At 36.1% G+C, this 22,285-nt stretch overlaps 3 protein-coding genes across 4 annotated transcripts; 1 reads left to right on the top strand and 2 right to left on the bottom strand.

Moving 5' to 3' along the window:
- Window positions 1–1,330: 1,330 nt before the first annotated feature.
- On the bottom strand, window positions 1,331–5,297 carry LOC113644699 (cell wall integrity and stress response component 4). 2 transcript variants are annotated; one of them, XM_027149749.2, is made up of 9 exons: window positions 5,161–5,297; window positions 3,701–3,753; window positions 3,026–3,208; window positions 2,836–2,861; window positions 2,641–2,739; window positions 2,311–2,467; window positions 2,102–2,184; window positions 1,922–2,017; window positions 1,331–1,666 (listed from the first exon to the last, which is right to left on the bottom strand). In XM_027149749.2, the coding sequence occupies exons 2-9, from the start codon at window positions 3,732–3,734 to the stop codon at window positions 1,406–1,408; spliced, it is 939 nt and encodes a 312-aa protein (XP_027005550.1). In that variant the 5' UTR covers window positions 3,735–3,753; window positions 5,161–5,297; the 3' UTR covers window positions 1,331–1,405. The 2 variants fall into 2 exon arrangements, with proteins under 2 accessions (XP_027005550.1, XP_027005551.1); XM_027149750.2 differs by having other exon boundaries at window positions 3,026–3,205.
- A 4,244-nt stretch (window positions 5,298–9,541) lies between these two features.
- On the top strand, window positions 9,542–11,594 carry LOC113644249. The gene is made up of 5 exons (XM_027148924.2): window positions 9,542–9,720; window positions 9,821–9,953; window positions 10,065–10,167; window positions 10,310–10,534; window positions 10,676–11,594. Exons 1-5 carry the CDS (start codon window positions 9,673–9,675, stop codon window positions 10,731–10,733), a joined length of 567 nt encoding a protein of 188 aa, XP_027004725.2. The 5' UTR covers window positions 9,542–9,672; the 3' UTR covers window positions 10,734–11,594.
- A 3,088-nt stretch (window positions 11,595–14,682) lies between these two features.
- LOC113644781 (ribonuclease ZC3H12A) lies at window positions 14,683–20,276 on the bottom strand. The gene is made up of 6 exons (XM_027149886.2): window positions 20,079–20,276; window positions 19,195–19,606; window positions 18,652–18,791; window positions 16,748–16,982; window positions 16,414–16,520; window positions 14,683–16,201 (listed from the first exon to the last, which is right to left on the bottom strand). Exons 2-6 carry the CDS (start codon window positions 19,530–19,532, stop codon window positions 15,213–15,215), a joined length of 1,809 nt encoding a protein of 602 aa, XP_027005687.1. The 5' UTR covers window positions 19,533–19,606; window positions 20,079–20,276; the 3' UTR covers window positions 14,683–15,212.
- Window positions 20,277–22,285: the final 2,009 nt, after the last annotated feature.

Below are 22,285 nucleotides of genomic sequence, written 5' to 3'. Positions count from 1 at the left end.
CTAATTTTTAAGTGAATTACTGAGCAATTTGAGACAGTGGCCTACTTGTTTATTGGGTGATCAGTAATGGCTAGTGGTCACATATTAGCCTTTACTTTTCCCAATGGGACGAGAACACAGAATGCTGGTGGGAGGAAGAGTGAGGGAGAGTGAGTTTGTGTTGGTGAGGGGGCAAGTTTTTGAGTTGGTGGTGAGTTTTTAAGGGTCATTAGAATTCTGCCAGTGGATAGACGGAAGAGGGACATAGAAGGCCCCAGAAATGCTATACAAACACATTGAAGGTGTAATAAGTACTAAATTAGTGAATCATGGCCGGAAGCCAAGCCTGGGAACACCCTGTATAGGTCATTATTACACTATTTTGGTTTTATTTTGTTTACTTCTCTTTATTTTGTCTGTAGAACATTTCTCTCCATCTTTAAAATGATATATCAAGGTATTTCTGTTTATGGACTGCTTAAATTTGAACTAAACAAGAATCCTTATAAATCAAACACACAAAGTTAGATTTTATCAATAATTATTTAATATGTACCATAAAATGTAGACATGTTTATACAATCTTATAGTGCAACATATGTCTGTTCAAAAATAAATTTTGGTTTAATGTTTTATCTAATTGTCCTCTGCCACACAGCCTTTTCACATATGCGTATATTATTTAGACTACAAAATTCTTGCATGAGTATAAAGTGCACGTATGTTATAAAGTATATATTACTTTTTGTTTGGTTGTCAGTTTTGTATGTCGATGACACTGATGATGTCAGTGTTTGGTCAAACAACTTAATGTGCATGTTCTGAAAACATATTGTTCTGATTGTTAGGTCTGGATTACCTGCTTTGGGTGGAGAAAGAATGACTGCATAGCAGGTAATGTGATCCACATTACTCAAACATCGAAAATAATGGACACCAATCAAAAAAGCCCTAAGTGGTTGGATTGTTTGCTGCAAAACAAGCCATGCTGTCATATGAAAGTGGAAACCATACTAAACTAAGACAGTCAATTAATATATATTTCTATATAATGAAGTTGGAAACAAATAAAATTGCTCTCGATAAGATCCTCGTATCTTAAGTTTTGGATTATACATCATTAAATTATAGTCATTTCCTCATCATATATTATATCATATTTTCAGCTGACAGGCAATGAAATAAATAGCACTCTCTCTCTCTCTCTCTCTCTCTCTCTCTCTCTCTCTCACACACACACACACACACACACACGCACACACACACGCACACGCACACACACACACACACACACACACACACACACACACACACACACACACACACACACACACACACACACACACACACACACACACACACACACACACACAGTGTCCCATCAGTGAACAAGAGCAAGTGCTCAGGCTCACTGGACACTTATTATCTAATCTGCAGATTTGCCTATCATCAGCAACCAGAGGAGGAATGAAGACACCAAAAGCGGCAAATGACAGCATGGAGCCATAGTGCCAGAACCAAGAACATTTGTTTGGCCATTCAGCTTGAGGCAAGAGGCTGTTGTGGTGGCATTACAACACTCTAGGATGCAGATGGTATTGGTGGAGGTACACACTATCTCTTTGCTACAGTCCTCGATACAGCTCGCTGTCCAAGTCACCAAGGTTCCAGTTGGTGTCTTCTTCAGCTACAAGGAGGGGATATAGATATAGGAATTGTTATAAAAAATTATAGTTCTGTTGCAAGGCACAAAGCCTGTACAGCAAGCTGACTTACTAGAACCAGCAGTGATATCATATGACAATAGGCATGCTAAATGCACACCATTATCATTTGATTTCATAAATGTACAACTATTTTGTTGGTATGTATGAGGTTTTTTTTTTATTTAATTTATCAAGCAGTGCATAGAAATATATAGGAAGAGTTTTTTTTTTCTTACCATGCAGAAGTTCTGACCTGTACCACACAGGCCAACATTTGTATTGCCTTGATAACAGCCATCTCCATTACAGCTGAACTTTTGGCACTTCTTACCCTGATGATTGTTATAATAAAAGACAGTGTATAAAATAAATCTAATGAGATGAATTGTCTTCTATGGAGCTGTGCCTTTTCTTACATTGGTTGCTATGGCAGTGGATGCAATGGTAGAAGCTTTGGTGGTGGACGTGGTGGTGGTGGCGGCAGTTGTTGTAGTAGTCACTGATACCAAAATGGTAAAGAACTGAATATTACGAATGATGGCTACACATACACATCTATCCACACACAGAAATGTCGGTAGATCTAATTACAATTAAAAAAAAGAAAAATTGAGAGAAGGAGTACTTATGACAGAAGAGTTGAGTAGGCTGTTGATAGTGGAGTTGTCACAATTGTTGGTGCAACAGTTAATGGAGCAGTTGTTCTGAGAGGTGTTCGCGCAGGCACTGAGGCAGCTGCTTGTGCAGCTCACTGAATATAATGCATCTCCATCTCTTCTCAGCTAATACACCACAGAATATCAATCAGATCATCTATTAGCATTGCAAATCTATCAAACATCTGCTTTGAAAACCAAATGCTGTCCTTGGTCTGATATGAAAATATTGTAATAAATCTGCAACATTTAACACACCTTCAAAAAATACATACAGTATATATGGTGAGTTCCTATACCTCACAAAAACTTCCAGAGGCTGAGCAAATGGTGACATTGGAGCTCATGAAAGTACTGTAGCATGCCGAGTAATTGCAAGAGAAGACTCGACAAGATACCTATTGAAAATCAGACAAGATCTGAATAAAAAAATAGCGTCAGAAAAAACTCCAGTCTGTTAAGTCTGAAGCTAACATGCTTCTTTCATGACTCACCATTGCTGAGGTTGTGACATTTGTGCCTGCAAAAAAAAAAAATATTTTCTTATTTTAGTATTTTGTCGGTGATACCATGCTGCCAATGCCTGCTATATTTGATGGTTATATCAAATGGTTATATTTAAAATAAATATTTAAACTAATTAATAATCAGATATCTATTACATTTCTTTTACTGAACACTTACCAAGAGTGGTTGTATTGGTTAAATTAGCTGAGGGAGCAACTGTACTATTTAAAGTCAGATTAGTCCATGAGGTTGCATTGGGAGTAATGATATCTGGCATAGTTGTGGAATTTGTGGAGTCTGTCTGTGCACTTGCAAGCAAAAACAAACTTGTTTGCAATAAAAAAAAGAGAAGGAAACCTGCTGGAAATAGAAAGAGAGAATCAAACTGTATTGACAGTAGTCAATACAACACATTTACACAAACCAGTTGAGCTTGGAAAGGCTTATAGAATGACCATACTATGCCAGTTTATATAGACATATAATTACATTTCAGATGAGAACTATTATACTGAATGGTGGCTGGGAATAGTTCAGATATTTTAGTATGTAAATACACTGTATGTGAAGTTAGTGACATTTATTACAAAGTGAATATATATTTATGTATACAATTTCCTAAATACAATACACTTGTCTTCTAGAATCACCGATTTCTTATTTTGGAATCACAATGTTGAGCTTACTAGTTTTTGTGTCACATATCACATATGCTACTATTTAAGCTAGAAAGTCCATGATCCTACTGTTGCTAATTATAAACTTCAAGTATAATCATGTCTTATATAGGGAATATTTTATATTTCATATATGTTATGCTACGTTATGTTTAGATGTTTGGATTATGTTTACCTTTAGTACAGGGCATTAGTACCGAGTACTTCATTTTTTTGAGCTGTTTTCACCTGTAAACATACAATGACAGGGTAGTTTATTCATAACCTATATGTGTTTCTTCTCTAATTTAGTTTAACAGCAGTTTATTATTTATACATTTATTTTAAGACAACATAATTTGGTACATGGAAAATAAAAAAGAACAAATTAATTAAACATTTCACAGAAATGTCTAATAAATAAAATCTGTATTAGGCAACATCAATCGGGAAAAGTCTTTTATTTTGGTTAACCTTCAGCCAAACTACAGGCATGTTATTTTAGAGCCTGATTAATCTGTATTACTCCAGAAAACATGCAGTATAACATGCAGCTTGTTTGAAACCTGCAACTGCATCAATTTTTAATCTTTAACTATTAAAAAAAATTATCCTTATTAGTATAAATAGTTTATTCTTAATAGTTATTCACATCATTTACATGATTAATTAATTGTTTTGACTGTTACAAAGTAGACTTGATAAAATAGGTTCATATTCGAAAAGGTAATGGAAGACATCGTATTTCCTAGTTACAATAAAATGTTCACTTTCAATGGGACCTGTTGCTCAGACACAATTAACTTGTTTGTTCTTAAAAAAAATCCCATGGGGTATAAGAGCAAAACACAGCTTGTTACTCATACCCAAAGGAAATTGCATAACCTCCTTCAGGAAACTGCTGTGGAAACCACTTTATATCAACAGGTCCTCCAAAACCCTTTCTTTTTAGCTGTCTGTAACTTATTCTACCTTTTTTAGGGGAGTAGAGGACAATTGGACATTAATTAAGGGATGCGGAAACACTTGTCGCTATTAATCAGTTAATTGATTGGTTTATTATTTGTGGTGATATGCAATAGAGAGAAGAATATTATCATATAAAAGAGTTTATCCTGGTCTAATACACAGAGTCAGTTTTTATTTAGTCTGTAATCAATTAAAATTTGAATTAAAAAACATATAAATGAACAGGAGAATCAGAGGCTGCGGCAATGCATCACAAATTCTATTATATGACTGCAATACATGGTAAATATGTATTATTAATTACAGTATAAGATGTCCATGAGATGGCTGGTGAAGCTTCTTTTGTTTATCACATATCACCACAATTACACAGCTGACTGATTAATGATGACTAGGCATATTCCGTATGATATAAGAAACTGGTTCGTTAATACTGGGTTTTTGAAAAGTAATAAATAATTACATATAATGAACAAACCTATAAATTTATAGTCATTCTAATGCAAACATAAAGGTAAAAGCTTGTTATTCCTGTGCCTGCTTTCCACCTGTCTGCAACCATAGCAACACGGTTTCATTTGGCACTTTGGCATCTTTCAGGGAAATCCCTGCCAATCTGAATACACCCAACACTGTGAAAGTTGTACTCTTTATAAAACGCAATATGTATGTTGAAATTGTACTTACTTTTGCTGAGAATGAAGGATAGTGATGTTTTGCCTGGGGATGGGAGCTGTGGTTGAAGTCAAGTGTCTGGGCTCTCCCCTTCTCTTCCTCGTTGCCCTTCTCTCTCTCCCTCCCTCTCCCCACTTCTGTTGCTACCTTTCTGCTGACATCATAGAGAGGTAGGCTAATGAGTGGAAACTTGTGGCGTGGTGTCCTAATTGTATTTCCAAACAGAAGAGGAGGAACAAAATTTGCCCAGCTGTGCTAGAATAATTAATCTATTCAGCAGGGCATAAAGCACTTTACTACATTAACTATTTGAAAGTCTAAAATATGGCCAATATTAATGAATCGGCAGGCCATGATCTGGAAAATCATGTAGTAACACGGATCATCATCCCGTAAAACAACAACAACAACTGAATTACTATAATAAAAAAATATGTTATGTTATGTGTTATAATGTTTTTTAGGCAATTAAAACACTATAATATACAGTATATAATATCAATCAAACACATTAAGCCAGAAAGCTGATTTAAAAAGCACAGCTATCACTATTATTTGAACCTTAGGTATAAATACCTTGTATATACCATTAAACACTGCATTCTAGAGATATATATTAGCCAAGAACTAGGAGAATTCATGTAAACAGAAATCTTAAGTGTTATAAAGTGGAGTACAGTCTATGGAATGTGTTTGTAATTTCTTTTTTGTTTGTAAAGAGTTACTCTTTCCCCTGTTCCATGATCCATACATGTATCCCATAAAAATATCACAACAATTACCTCTTTGTAATGATATACGCTATGTAAAATAATAAACCCATCTCTGCTCTGTATTACTCTTAAAATAGTGGCTGAAAATACAAAAGGTTGAAATTTTAAAGTTATAATAAAAGCAGGAGAGAAAATGTATTTCTACAACAAATGGCATAATGCAGCTGTTGAGTACATTCTGCATTCAAAATATCTGGTTGTGAATTTTAATGCTATTCCAGTCCATTTCTCTTATTTCCATAAACAATGCTTGGCATAACCAAATGAATTGTTTCTTACATTTCATGTAAATTCGTGAAGGTACACTGAATAAGATAAAAATGGGAGAAGTTTATTGTTATTGTTAAAATCAGAAATAAATAAGTTCAAGATTACGGGTTAGATGCCCTAGGAACATACTGTATGTTGGAAACAAAAGATTTAAAACTGCTTGTATCATGTATTGTGTTTTTGGGATTTTTTATGTATGTACAAATATATATATATATATATATATATATATATATATATATATATATATATATATATATATATATAGATAAACATAGACAGATACACAGACACACACACACACACACACACACACATATATATATATATATATATATATATATATATATATATATATATATATATATATATATATATATATATGTTCTTGTCAGGTACCTGTTTTGTTTATATCGTGCTTTATAAAGTGGTTTACAATGTTTGTTTGCTGCTAGATTTGCAGAGCTGCAAAGTTTTTTCATTGTTTTTAAACAAACACAATAAAGACCTCTTCTCTTCCATTCTATACAGAACTTATAAGGCCAGATTAATCGCAAGCTAAACATGCACCAGTTGGGCCTCTATAAAAAGCAGCATGGGACAGGTGGCAGGACATAAAAAAAAAAAATCTTTGTTTCTATTGTGTCAATACAATGAACAGTATATGATTGCTATATATAAAAGGCTAACATTACAGAGAGGTTGGTGAGACAGTGGCGATAGAGCTTTCTCCTAGCTTTTTCCCAAAAGACATAGCGCAACCAGACAACGGCATCTGGCTCTATGTTGCTAGTATAGACTAATGAAACCCCTGAGAAGGAAGCCTCAGTTAAGTGTTTGGAAGATGACGTTGAACTGTGGCCTTTCTAAACAGCACAGTAACACAAGCATCAAAATCATTTATTTATTCATAAGCTTTTAGACTATCATGTAAGCTCATTTATCCACATAGCATTTACAGGACTAGGCAGACACCCTTACCCAGAAAGACTTCAACAGATGTGCTTTGTAGTCTCCAATACAAACAAATCTTTAAGCTAACTTGTTAAAGAAAGAAGTATATAGATTTCACAAGATTAAACTACATTATTAATCTACATTATTATTGATGACAAAGCTGTAATGGTGAGGGTGGCTTTAAATGTGAGAAAGAAAGAGCTTAATGGTTTATGCCATTTTTTTACTACCTCATTAATATATTCTAAATGCATTTTAATGTTGACTGTATTAACAAGTAAATACCAAAAGCTATATCACAATAGAAAGATGCCAGGCTAATCCTTCGTCGTGTGGGTTTAGTTAAAACTCTGACAGCTACCTGAGGGTAAACGTCACAATGATATACAAACGAAATTACTAAAGCAAATATTATTTCCATCCATGATGTACCTATTAAACTTTCCATGATAAAATCCTTATGTTTAAACAGAGAACCGTGCGTTCAGACAATGGCCTCAAATAAGATATTTGCTTTGCTGATATGTGAGAGCATTACAATTTAAAATCGATGGTGATCACTAAACAGACCTTGTTATTTGACTAACTAATAATGATTACTGAACAGGCTGTACCATCCACCTCAGTACAGAGAGACTGAACAATATATTATTAAATTACAAACAGAATACATTTCCAAAAAATGATCCTATTCATCCTGTGAAATTAGTTAGTTAGTCCTATTAGTTAGTTAGATTATTAGTAGTCTGTACAACACCCACTACCACAACTATCTCTTTGCACAGCACACTTTTATGCACTAAAACTGCACACAAATTACACATATGCACTTTCTTCATAACAGTTATTCATAAGTCATTTCATATTCATATCACCATATATAAACATATATTTGATTGTATTTTAATTATCTAAATCACTCTTTCGACTGTATTCTCTTTTTTTAATCTAGTTTTATTACATGGACAGTCAAAAAGCATTTCACTGCATGTCATTCTGTGTATAATTGTGTGTGTGAGACCCACAAATTTGACAATTTTTACATAAACATTTTTTGTGACAGTGTTTGAGTTACAAAGATGAAATGTGACCTCATCTGGAAAATCAGATATTGAATTCCAATGAGTCAACTAATGGAATATTAAAGAATCTCCATGATCTATATTGTTTTTCATGACAGGTAGTTCAGAAAGGTATTGCCCTCTTGTGGTAATTCTGCTGAACAACAATAGACTTTAAATAAATATCCTTGTTCGAATTGTCAGTCAGACAAATTTTTATCTATACATTCTAATTACATCTTGTTATTTCTTTGTAATGAATGCAAAATTCATGCACTGCTCTCAGATGTGGTGGCTTTAGGATTTGACATTCTGTACAGGACCTCACTTCTCCACAATGACACAAGTTATTTGGACTTGTGTCAATAGGATCAGAGACCAAAATTAGTATGTGAGGGGACACAACTGTGCCATGCAGCTCAGTGCCTAAGCAGATTATATAGGATTTACAGACACGGTCGTTTTGGCATCAGCAGTCTCAGTCGTAGCAACACATTATCCTGTGCATACGGCAATTGTGAGATTGAAAAATGAACAGAGAGTTTTTATTTCCTTTAGGATTATTCAACAACACAACACTAGGAATCACACCATAAAGGTTTGACCATATTTCATATTTATTTTATTTGCTCTTTGACATAACCAGGTACATTTGTCATGTTTGGGAAAGAACTGGTAGCATGTATGTGTAATTGTAAGGTTTTATGTGGAGAATTAATATACCACTAAAATGTTTGCTTGTAGTAAACATTCACCAGATCAGCACTGCTTGACAATTTTTGTAGATACGTGGCAAACATGTGCCAATAAAGATACCTCAATATGGTGACAAATGTCCTGTGGCCAGCTGTAGTCTGGACTCTGAAAGGCCTATTGTGCTGTTTTAGGTTTTTCTGGGTGAGCATGGCTTTTTTTTTTTTTTAAATTAATTCAAGGTCTACTCTTTTAAATGTTTCTGTTATGTATGTATTATTTACTTCTATTAAAAATATGCTATGTTGGTTGCATTATAGGTAAACCCATATTGTGCCATACAATCTACACCTCGGATACCAAATGCATGTGAAAGCGAAATCTGCACTCATGAGAAACACTTTACAGGTTTTTTTTTTAGTTTTTAACATAATATACAACATAATTTATTAGTGTTTTTTTCATGTGTTAAACTCATATCATAATAAATATCAAAATAAATCATAATTTGTACATTGATGCTATGCTCCTACCTGCACATCAGGGGGCAGGATGACTACATTACAAATGAGTCTTACATGTTAAACAAAACATTGCCCTAACCTTCTAACAAATACCTGAAAAATATTGCAGAATCTGGAAGACAACACACCTGGGAGAAGTCACATTATCATGAGCACAGTTGTACCTTACACAAGAGGCTATTGAAAGCTGAGGGAGAGATTCAGGGTCTGAAAGCTCAGCTTGCCAGTCAAAAGGCATTATGGGAAATGCGCTTTATGGAGCTGCAGAAGAGACAGCATGATCTAAGAGATCAGGTATGTGTACATTTATATTGTAAACGGTAAATGCATATGCTAAATTAATGCTTATAAACTCACTTTGGAAAGTAAACATATGCAAATGCATCCCATTTAGTTGTACTTTGAGATTGTCACCAGGTCAGGTGCCTTGCACAAGCCAAGTGATTCAGCAGAAATGAGTGAGAACATCAGAGATTCAGACTTGGAGAATGGAAAAAACTCAGAGGAAAAGAAGTGTTGCTGGTCCAGTAAGTATTTAACTGAGATAAAAAAAAAAATTTTCCTCAAGATGTAGTTTTCCTTTGGCAGTAGTCTTAGCAGGAAGCACTTACTTACTGTTGCTTGCTGGTTTCTTTAAGGTGGCTTGAACAAAACTCACCATTTGGATATGAAAATACTGCACAATGTGGCTTACTCAAACAGCTCAACCAGATCTACATCTACCATGTCTGTCAGCACAAGGTACAGCAATCTGTGTTTATCACACTTCTACTGTACACTCAAAGGACTTGAACATGCTGACCTTTTATTGAACTGTGTATAACTGAATTTTTTTAGTTCTCATCTTAAATTATTTTCCATTTTTCACTGTGTGTTTATGAAGATGTGACAATCGTCCCCTAAGAGCCTTTGTGCCCCATTCCCCAATGGACCTGCAGATTGGACACAGGGTCAGAATTTTGCTGCCTACAGGCCGGATTAGCACTGGAACCCTGCGCTATCTGGGCCAGCCACATGGCTCATCTGACTTTTATTTGGGTGTGGAGCTGGAGCTGGCTGAGAATGTAAAGGAAGTAGGCGCCCTTGAGGGACAGTGCTACTTTAACTGGTAATAAGCCTTGCTGCATAAATTAATATTTTTAGACAAGAACCACAAAGTGATCAGAAAATGATATTAACATATATTTATTATGAAAGCATTCACAAGTATTTATTATTTTTAACATGACTGTGTCTTCTTTCTCTCTAGCAAGCCAGGACACGGTGCGTTTGTGTCATTTAGCAAGCTACTACTGGCCTGGGAGTAGACATGTCACTTAGTTCTTTTTATTACCACTTCAATTGCCAGGGCTGATGAGAGGTACCTCCTTGTGAGCATACAGTATGCATACATGCAGCGAATTTCCATCAATGCCACACAGTAAAGTATGATGCAGTATTTTAAATAAATATTGTCCTACAGCTATATCTCCTAACTTCCTACAGTATTGTCATACCATATGTTTTGGTTAACTTCAAGACTTGTAAGACTTGTTTTGACAGTGTTTGACTTGTTTTCTCACTTGTTTTGACTTGTGTTAAAACCGAGTGCTGATTTTTAATCAGATGAAAAAAGCCTATTTGTCTTTACTGTCTTTATATGCTGTAGCATTAAGATTGCCTTTCACTAGTACTAAGGCGCCTAGCTCTAACCTGTTCCAGCTTGACAAGGGCCATATGCAGAAAGTGAGGAAATGATTTAGGAACCCCAGGCAGATCTCCCAGGCCTATGGGTTTGGCTCCTAAGGATGAAGAGTGGACCGAGGAATTTTAGTACATCTGAATGCAAGAGCCTCTAGTTTTCAGACTGAGAATAGATCGCACCTTATTAACAGTGTCTGGTGAACTGCTGAATTACAAAAATGTTAACTTAGTTCCCCTTAGTTACACTAAAGGAAACCATTGCAATGCATCACAGCAAAATGTATGGCATCTCTCACTGCGCTCATAAATTTATTATGACTTTTGTGAAAGGGAAACGGCACTTCCATTTTCCAAGATTCCCGAAATGTGTAATATTGGATCACTCCTTTTTGTTGGCGTCATTAAGGCCCCTCTCTATGAGACTAAACAAAATGTTGAACTGAAATTGCTATCTCTAAAAACTGCTAGCAAATAGAGTGGTGTAACTACAGGATTTGGCTATAAGTTCACTTTATATGTTTTTGTCATATATCTTTTAGGGTACCTTTGGGTTAATTCCAGAGGTTCTGGTCATATTACACAATTTTGTAAACCAGTTAATTTACGTTGCAACATTCCTTAATGGCAAACCTGCAGAATGTTCTCTGTTTCACCAAATGTGTGCCCTATGATGCATCTTAGATAAAATGGACAACAGCATGGTGCATGTCACCACCATAGCCTACAGTATAAGCATACTGGACATACCAGTCTGCAAGCAATACAGTAGCTCCATTTCTTGTGCATTTTTCATAGGAATGTCACTTACCCCGGGTTCTGCATGGTTAATATTGACCCTGAGTCCTTCAGAACCAGTGCCAACCCAGGAAAAGACCAGGAAGATGCCTTAGGAAAGAGAAATAGTGAGGTAAACAAACCATAAGGGGCAGATTATGGCATTTAGCAGACCCCCTTATCCAGAGTGACTTACATCACTTACCCAGCAGTGACAACTTGATGGACCTGGGATTTGAACTCATGACCTGATCAGTAGTCCAACACCTTAACCACTGAGCTACCATATATTGTTCATATTAACATGTCTAACAATGTTGAAGACACTTACTGTATCACATGGTCCATTCCTCCTCAAAAAACATTTTATGCTCCTTTATATTCTAAAAATGTATATATTTTTTAAAGATTCTATTCTTCTATTATATTGTGCTATTCTTCTTATTGAAAGCCCATTTATTGCTATATATGGCAGATTCAACCAGGTTTTGTGGCAAAATATTCTGGTACTGTACTTAAAAGCATAATTTATATAATGCCATCAGTCCTTACAAAACCTCCTGAACCACAAGCTCCAAAAGAGAGCCACTAATGCGTCAAATGGTTTTACTTATATGCAGTCCTGCCTTATCGACCTGTTTGGAATGACCACAATGTTTTGAGTTTTCAGTGCCTTTCAAAAGTATTCATACCTGCTGAACTTGTCCACATTTTGTCAGGTTACAACTACAAACAAAAATTTATTTTACCAACACAAACCACCTTTAGCTGCAATCACAGCTTCAAGTCTTCTTGGGTATGTCTCTTCCAGCTTTGCAGATCTAGAGAGTGATATCTTTGCCTATTCTTCTTTGCAAATTAGCTCAAGCTCAGTCAGATTGGATAGAGAGCTTCTGTGAACAGCAATTTTCAAGTCTCACCACAGATTCTCAATTGGCTTTAGGTCTGGACTTTGACTGGGCCATTCTAACATCTGAATATGCTTGAAACCATTCCATTGTAGCTCTTGCTATATGTTTAGTTGTCCTGCTGGAAGGTGAACCTCTGCCCCAGTCTCAAGTCTTTTGCAGACTCTAACAGGTTTTCATCTAAGATTGCCCTGTATTTGGCTCCATCCATCTTCCCATAAACTCTGACCAGCTTCCCTAGTCATGGCATCCCCACAACAAGATGCTGCCACCACTATGTTTCATGGAGGGGATGTTGTGTTGAGGGTGATGTGCAATGTCAGGTTTCCGCCACACATAGCATTTTGAATTTAGGCCAAAAAGGTTCACTTATTATCGAATTGCAAAGTGCAAAAGGGATTTCTAATGTTTTTTTTGCCAATCTTCCATAAAGGCCAGATTTGTGGAGTGCACATCTAATAGTCGTACTGTGGAAAGATTCCCACCTGAACTGTGGATCCTGGCTGCTTCTCTGATTAATGCTCTCCTTCACAGTACAGCTGTATTTTATCTGAGATTGCACACAAGTGGACTCTATTTACTAATTAGGTGAATTCTGAAGGCAATTGGTTCCACTGGATTTTAGTTAGGGGTATCAGACAAAAAAGGGGGCTGAATACAAATGCACACCACACTTTTCAGATATTTATTTGTAAAAGAATTTGGACACCATTTATAATTTTCTTTCCACTTTACAATGATGTGCCACTTTGTGTTGGTCTATCACATAAAATCCCAGAAAAATACATTTTTGTTTGTGGTTGTAAAGTGAGACAAATTGTGGAAAAGTTCAGTGGGTATGAATACTTTTTCAATGCACTGTAGGTATAATGTGAAGTGCAGTCTTAATGATGTTTGGTAAAATTCAGTTACTGCATTTTGTAAAACATTCTTTTTGAAATTCTCTGATCTTTGGGCACTTTTTTCCATCTTTCACACTCCTTCTCACTATGTCATTGTACCCGTGGGTCTAATTCCTGGCATATTTCTCACTGTCTCAAATGGCTTTTTAAGCGTGAGGAAATTAAGTTCTATTATAAAAGGCTGGTCTTGTTCATGTCTTGGTTTTGGCCTATGCAGACTTTTCCCACTCATGAGCATGTCATCTTCATGAATATGTACTTTGTTTCTGTTACGGTACATTTTATAAATGTATATAATGTAGTTACCTAGCACCTATAAATTTCAAGAGACTTTTCTCAAAGTATTTTTCAAAATACTTACTGCAAAAAGCTTCTTATGGTCAAAATAATATAGCACAAATACTTGTAATGCACAGCTGTATGAGGTCTCAAAGCTGCATGAACCAAAATCAATTCTAGTGTTTAATGCATTTTATTTACCTACTTTATATTTAAATCATATGAAATGGCCTTCGAATTGGAGATCTTTATAAATGCATTTCTTAAAACTTAACATTGTCTAATTAGCAAACTCTGTCCTTTCATTTATCTTAAACATGCTCCATAACCCCTCAATTTAATTTTATAAAATACCATTACACTATTGCTTAATAGACTAATATAAATTTAGTTAGTCTGTTCAGAAATACGATAGTTTATCCTTGGGATTGAAAATGCCTGAATTACTGTGTGTAATGCTTAGTTTATCCAATCATTTTGCTCCTGTTTATGCAGGGTGCTAATCATTATAAATAATTCTATGCAACGGACAGCAGAACGCTTTGGACTGTGCGACTGAATCTACGTTAGAGCAAAATATCAGAATGTGCAAATTTATACCACTGTGTTCCTGTATGATGTTCTGTTAAGTCAGTTGATGGAAGCTCAATTAAAAGTGCAGAACCTAAAATGTAATGCACTGTGGCACTGCAAAATTAAAGAACCAAATGTTATCAATACCAACAATAAAATTATACTTAAGTAAATGAAATGTAGTAAATTCATGCAGTTATTACAATATTATATTTCTGAAAGTCATTTAAACAACTGCCAGACACACCGAGTGACGTGGTCCAAAATACTACATTTTAACATACCAAATTCAAAATGATCAAGGATGCAATGTGCATCAATAACAAACATTTAACAATACAGCATGACTTATCAATACATTTAACATTACAACATGATACAAATGTTGCAGTGAGATATAACTTGACTTTCATGGTCATACATAATCATCACACGTACTATGTGAGGTGGCATTCAGGTATAATTAACCTTAAGACTTTTGGCCAAAGCCAAAACATTAAAAGGAAAAAAAAATAAAAATAAAACATTGTTAAGAAAAATAGCAATAATACATCAATTTCACACATTCTAAATTATTCACCATTTAATCTTGAGATCAATTTCAATAAAAAAATATAGGCTCTGCTCTAATTAAAGCATCTCTTTATCACCCGATAGCATAGAATAATTAGAACAACTGTCCTTTGGACTTGAGCTTGAGAATCTCTGCTGCAAGCTGTTGGGCATCTTTTAGTTTCGGGAACATTCCCATAACCTTATCCACATGATAAGGATTAAAAATTGCATGGAGTTTCTTCCTTGTCTCTTCTCGCTCTGCCTCAAATGGAACAGTATTTGGACTGAGAGCTCCCCGGCTGCTGCCATAAACATTAGCTGGTCTGTGGGGTCCAACAGCATGGTGAGGGTTGGGTAAACTAAAACCTGTCCGAGTCGGAGGGAGCCACACTGTGTCAGAACATGGTTTTGGCTGTTTGGGATGGAGCCCATTAGGCTGTAAGTAATTGGGAAGGCTGTAATTTTGATTGTTAGACGGCCTTGGGAACTGGAGTGCACCGTAATCAAAGCAGTTGGGTGGGTGCTGGGAAAGAGGGTATTGATGGATGCTTGGTTGGATAACTGGCTCAGAAGAGCAAATGCAAGAAAGAGACACATCTTGTTTTTCAAAAAACCTATTATTATGCCTACAGCTAATCCTGTATGAGTCATCAAGTCCTTGAAATGCCTCTGAAAGCTGGCTCTCATAGGAGCCAAGGCCAGAATCTGAGCTCGATGGAGGACTATTGAGGTATGCAGAGTACAGACTATGCCAGTCCAGAGGAGTGTGGTTAGCTGGGTTGCAGTACTTGGTAGGAACATCATCCCAGTAGTGCTGGATGCTTTCACCAGGTTGGTGTCTGGGTACACAAACAGCAGGGTCCAGGTTTAGCTTGTATTCCAGCTCCTGCTCTAAAGAGGGAACGTATGAACTGAAGCCAGATTCATTGTGGCAAGGCCCTCTGAGGGACGCTCCTGATCTCTGGCTTTCCTCTGAACAGCATCGAACGGAACTGGACAGACGGGCATTGTCCCTCAGTTCATCTGCAAGAGAACGCTGTGACAGGCTAGATCGCTCTGGGTGAAAAAACTTGCATTTGATTCCGTATGTGCATTTCTTTCCTAAAAGTGAAAAAGAAGACCAGCTGAGTTATCATCGACAATAAAATAAATCCTCAACTCCACAGCTTGAAGAGTATCTAAGCATAACCCCAAGGGTGGTAATCACACGCTACACTAAGTTATTGATTACACCAAGTGTTTGGCAGTATGTATTCTAAAATATTAACTGAAAGAAGTAAAGATCTATACCGTTAAAAAAAATAAGTGCTTACCATAAGGACAAAGCTGCCGTTTGGTGTCTGGGAGCAGAGGTTTCTTTCTGAGGAAATTATCCAAGTTTGGACCATGGCGACCAAGAGGGTCATCTGGTGGCATGAACCTGCAGAAGGGCACGTGAAAATACACTTTTTCATTTTTAAGATATATCAGGAATAATACAGAGGATTATAAACAATAATACACCACATTTGAAAACTATAGCCTGCAAGCAATCATTTTCACAAATCTTCAACACCTTTAATATTTAAGAATAAGGAGTACATTGGGGTCTCTGTACATGCTCTCATATCTGGAAAAATAAGAGGTTTTTGAGGATTATTCACATACTTGTCATTGACAAAGGAGTACATGAGAAGTCCCTCCTCAATGCAGTGCTTCCATTCAGGCCGTTCACACTGAAGGTCGCGGTATGTGTCGTTGGACACAATAATGCCATCCAGTTCACAAGCAAGTTTGACAATGAAGCGATCATCATAGCAGACCACCCGCCTACCTCCCACCCGCCGGGAGGGCGTGAATACAACGATCTTTCTCCTTTCCAGCTCTGCTAGAATGTGCTGATCTGAAATCAGAATGTCAACAGTTAATTACTTTTTCTGCATCCCTTTTAAATGACAATATAAATTGCACATATTATATTGTCAGGTACCTAATATACATTTATGTTCTCATCTGAAACATTCTCTATGTTTTTCACTTGAATTTTGTTGGGTGCTGTATGACACTACAGCTGGAAAATGATCATGTCATTATTCTTCTTTTTTTATATCACAAAAACCTGCATTTTAACATTGATGTAGACTTTATATGTAGCCTATATCTGCTGTAGCATTAAAATCATGGACATCATGATAGGAGTCAAAACTAAAGGGTTATAAACCCAAAAACAAAACTTAGCTAAGTGCTGTTTTATATAAAAGTCAGTAGTAGGCATAAGACAATACATAATAAAGCCACCATGTGAGACATATCCTGATACAGGCTTCACAAGGCAGATGTCACAAGACAATATTTACACAAATTCAAATATAATCCTCATCTCTCTGAAATTTACTAAAATTAGGCTGTGGATTTAGATCCACATTAAAACTCCAAAATAATGTAGACACAAGATATGCATTTATTTGCATAATGTGTTACAAATATTTTAAATAGTTTTAATGAGATCACTGTTGTGCAGACCGTCAATGATTTATCATATTTTAAATCACACATGCCCATAGATGTTTTCGCATTAAAGTGGAAACTGAAAAGAAAAAAATCATTTTACTTCCTGTGTACATGGTGTGCAGTCTGATCTAAATTCCAACAAAATAATCATTTTATCAAAATAAGATTTTATCATCCGACCAAAGAAACGACTAATAAAACCACTCTAATGTAATTTAATGTAAATTAATCTAACAGTAAAAGACAAGGCATTGCCAATTTTAATCTACAGGCTATAAAGTAATGCAACAGAGAGACCAATAGTAATATTTGTGGTAGTATGACGTTCTCTACAGAAAGCAGCCACACCTACTACTGTACATGACTGGACACAAATTCTGAATGGGACAAGGGTTACAGAAGGAAGTAAAAAAATATTGTTGAACTTCCTGGTAGGGGAAATCCCAAAGCAGCCTTAAGGGGGTTTATTCTTCCTCATATAACATCGATTCCAATAAGGAAACAAATATGCTTTTCTCAAAATTACAAAGTAAAACATTTGAACAAAAAACAATGCTTAGTATATAATCAGGTGCAGGGTTGTTTTTTTAACTATTAAATGCCAGTGTTATCTTAATGAGAGTATTTTTACAAGTTAATTTAAAAATGATTTGGGTTGGATATGTATCACCATTTTTGTGTTTCAGGTTCACCTTTTAGAAAAGCAAAAGGTAGCTTCTGCAGTATAATATTAATTAATCCAACATAATTACTTCAAAACAGTTAGCAAGGATGCTCTGTTGCAGTATGGTTTAATCCATGACAGGAGGACATACAGCTAGGTAACAGGTTTATAAGTGAACATGTTGTTGTATGTTCATGTAAACCATAAATATGCATGCTGCCGTGACTGTTCATTACAGTAATGCATTCCATTCTTATTTCTTGATCAAGAGCAAACAGCAAAAAAACAACTCCTCTGAGATACAAAACATGATATGTGCACTGTAAGTGGAAAGGTCTGGATGTTCACATGCATGATTCTTTGATGACTCATTTTTCTGAGAAGGGAGTGTCCTTACCTGAAATGGGGACATCAGGTCTTGGCTGCTCTTTTCGCCATGAGGGCACGAAAACTGTAATGTTCCTGTGTCCTCTCTCAAGGAAGTAGTTCACTGCCAGCTCAATTCCACGACATGAGAAAACTTCCTTGTTTCCATGACTTACAAGAAATGAGAGAGAGAGAGAGAGAAAGAGATTAAAATTAAAAAATGCAAATACATTCAAGAGAAATATTTGCATAATGCTTTTAACTAACAGATCTATTTATATGCATATATTTAGTTATTAAAACGGAATGTTTCTATAATTAGCAGGGTGAAATGATTTGCATAACTATATATATACACACACGACAATAAATATGACAAGTATTTATGTATTTATGAATGTGTGTGTGTGTGTACACTGTATATACAAATATACATACACAAAGTATCAAAGATTTTGGTTTGGCATATTATATATGTGCGTACACACACACACACACACACACACACACACACACACACACACACACACACACACACACACACACACACACACATACAATTATTTCACATTACCTCATAGCCACATTGCTTCCATCAATCACGATGGGTTTTAGGTCACCGTCAGTTTCATCTACTGCTGGTGAGCGTTGAAGGTCCTTGTGGACATCTTTACTGATGGATCCACCACCTCTGTGACTAAATCCCAAGCTTCCATCATCACTCTCCTGACTCACTGTGGGTGACTCTCTGGCTCCAGAGCGCACCAGCTCCCCCAAAACAGTATTTGTGTCAGTGTCCAAGCCTAGTTTCAGCAGGGCTGTCTTCACCTCTTGTGATGAGTAGCCCAGCTTACGGAAAAAGTCCACTTTCAGCTGGAGCTCTGAGGTAGCATTCTGGTAAGCAGGCTGCATTCTTTATGACTCGATAGTTTAGTGATCCAACTTCTGTCTCATTGTATACGAGTAGATCCTCTTGGTTTCCGTGTCTAGAAGAACAGCAGGGCACAAGGGTCAAAACATTATGTAATATCTGAAGTTACCACAGCCTCTGGGAGATACCAAGTCATAATTCTTGAACATATTAATTTCTGTACTAGAGGTTTAAACATATTTAAACAATATTCTTGAAACATAATTAGCTGACATACATAAAATATTGGCTAAACTAATGTTCTTCATTCTTATGATCATATTCTCAGCTCATGTGTATGTGTAACAGCCAAAGCTAAAAGATGATAGCTTACAGAAGTCACAGAACAACCTCATAAACAAGCCCATCAGGAAATACACAGAGGGACAACACGAAAAATACACTAAATATCTAAACAGCTTATCATTCATAACCTAAACGCTTAGTTTAGAAGAGAAATGTGTACAAAAACACAGTCTAGGTTTGAGTTTCCTTCAATGAGTGAGCCAAGTAAATACAGGTTATACATAACTAATATATAAACATACCGTGTTGATGAATTCATGAACCGCTCATTTCAATCGATTCTTCCTTAGTGTATTTGTCTGCGCGTTTAATCGTAGTAAACAAACGTTCGCTTTAAGGTTGTATAACTACACGAGTCGCTCACCACAAGGGAATTATTCGTGTGCCCTTCCTTGTAAAGCCATATTGCACTTTATAACCTGCACCTCCTCCCGGAAGTACAGGATAACTTACCTGTGTCACCTGACGCCCCGGTGTGGGCTACAAATATCCCCTATCAACACAGGCACAAATCATTTAACGTTAAGATACTAAAAATAAAGCATACAGTATTACTAACGAAGTCTATTTATTAATATACTATACACTACACGGCACAAGATGTCGCTCTGTCCAGCTTCTCGACTTTTATTTACCACAGAAATGTTAAAAAAGTTAGCATTTCTTTCAGGCTAGCAGCTCATGTTAAAAAAGAGGGTCTTTTTTTGTGTACTTTTTAGAAGGAAACTAGTTTAACGAGACAAGGGTTACCTCAATTTTCTCAACGTTTTCTAAAAAACAAACAAACAAGCAAACAAAAAGAAAACAATTCTCAATGTTTTCTAGACATTCTTGTTTTTGGCAATGACTTTTGAAGTTCCTCTGTATTAACAGATCAGTATGTTTACATCTGAACCCTATTTCAAATTCTCAGTGTGAAACCTTTAATCCACACAGTTGGGTTATGTTAAAAGCAGCGTGTATACAGTAATTGGCATGTGCAGTTTATGTGGTTCTGCACAGGTGAATATGGGTGAGATCTCTAATGTGCCCGGCTTGCTGGGCTGCAAGTTAATGGTGTGTATGGAGTGAAGTTCCGGATCCTGGAGAAACTAATCAGGAGAGGTTGCCAGTCCACTGCACCTTCTGAGCTATGGTGTCCATGGTCCCAGGTGTCTGCTGCACTGATATTGCTGCAGGGCAATGAGCTAGAGCAAACAGAGATGAGTTCCTCTCTCTGACTTCCCCTCTCTCCCTCCTTCCATCTTTCCCACATTTAGCTGCCATGGAAACCCTCCTTGAGGCTCTAAGAATTTACAGAGGGGAGCAGGATGTGTAGAAACCATTACCTTTTAAGCAGGAGTTCTGTGTGACCTGGCCTACGTACCTTACCACAACAGCTATTGCTTTTCTCACCGCTGCCATTTGTGTCACAGATAAATTTATTCTTGTCATACCTGTCTTAATTTTTCAACTTCAGACTAGCAATCTTGGTGAACTATGTTAAGACAGGTGATATACTGTACATTTTATACATTTATAATGTATTCCATCAATCTTTTTCAGATTTCAAAGGTAAATGCCTTTGACCACCCATTCAGCTTGTTATGATCTGTGGCTATTAATGTCCTTGGTTGTTGCACTACTGAAGAACATTTCAAGGTTATTTGAGCTATAGGTTTTTTTTTCTATAATCATTGGGAATTTAAAGAAAAATAAACACAGGAATGAAAAGAACAGATAATAAATGAGAGAGAGAGAGAGAGAGAGAGAGAGAGAGAGAGAGAGACAGTGATTCATGATTTTCAATTTAGCCAGAGTTTGAATTCAGAAGTGATCCCCTCTGTTTAATTACAATAGCTCTGTTCTTTCTGCTATACACACATGCTGACAGACCTTTTAATTGAATACACACCATTAATCTTGGTCATTTCTCACACATTCTGAGTCTATCATACATACTTTATGCCTTCCGTTTCTCTGTAAGCACTACAAAAGAAGGAAATTTTGTAAGAAGCCTGCACCTTTCAAGAAGAAATCACCAAAATGTGCTACATTTGTGCCCTTCTGGAGTTCTGAAGTTTTGCATCCTTGCTCTATTGTCTTAAATTACCTTTCATCTTGTTCTAAGATGTTTTTCCACCTAGTTTTGTGGATATATTATATTTTTCATGGGACTTCAATAAAAAGAAATGATAGTAATGGATTCTGACAATGATGAACCTGTTTGTCATCACTGTTTGTCAAACATAGTTTCTCATAAGTGCCTTTCCTCTGTTCTTATGTGATAAGTCTTTGGAACTAACCAATTTTAGTGTTGCAAGGTAACTGATTTTAGCATTTTTTTCAGGAAGGTAAATGAACATGACATTTAGAATGTTTCAGAGTAGTTTATACAGTTTCTTTAAGACTCTGAGATATACTTTGCAGCAAGCACAGTATATAATGCAATGTGATGCATATACATGAC

Source organism: Tachysurus fulvidraco, chromosome 3 (assembly GCF_022655615.1).
Source record: "Tachysurus fulvidraco isolate hzauxx_2018 chromosome 3, HZAU_PFXX_2.0, whole genome shotgun sequence".
NCBI lineage: Eukaryota > Metazoa > Chordata > Actinopteri > Siluriformes > Bagridae > Tachysurus > Tachysurus fulvidraco.
The sequence above is the reverse complement of the archived record's forward strand: the minus strand, read 5'-3'. Positions and strand labels throughout refer to the sequence as shown.

Coding starts and splice junctions, on each gene's coding strand:
- LOC113644699 (XM_027149749.2), bottom strand. CDS start 3,734: ATGAAGTACTCGGTACTAATGCCCTGTACTAAAG. Junction 2,740..2,835: donor ATGTCACAACCTCAGCAATG/GTGAGTCATGAA, acceptor GATTTTCAATAG/GTATCTTGTCGAGTCTTCTC. Junction 2,018..2,101: donor CCACTGCCATAGCAACCAAT/GTAAGAAAAGGC, acceptor AACAATCATCAG/GGTAAGAAGTGCCAAAAGTT.
- LOC113644249 (XM_027148924.2), top strand. CDS start 9,673: ATGCGCTTTATGGAGCTGCAGAAGAGACAGCATGATCTAAGAGATCAG. Junction 9,954..10,064: donor AAAGAAGTGTTGCTGGTCCA/GTAAGTATTTAA, acceptor GGTTTCTTTAAG/GTGGCTTGAACAAAACTCAC. Junction 10,535..10,675: donor GGACAGTGCTACTTTAACTG/GTAATAAGCCTT, acceptor CTTTCTCTCTAG/CAAGCCAGGACACGGTGCGT.
- LOC113644781 (XM_027149886.2), bottom strand. CDS start 19,532: ATGCAGCCTGCTTACCAGAATGCTACCTCAGAGCTCCAGCTGAAAGTG. Junction 18,792..19,194: donor GGAAGCAATGTGGCTATGAG/GTAATGTGAAAT, acceptor ATTTCTTGTAAG/TCATGGAAACAAGGAAGTTT. Junction 16,521..16,747: donor TACTCCTTTGTCAATGACAA/GTATGTGAATAA, acceptor GCCCTTCTGCAG/GTTCATGCCACCAGATGACC.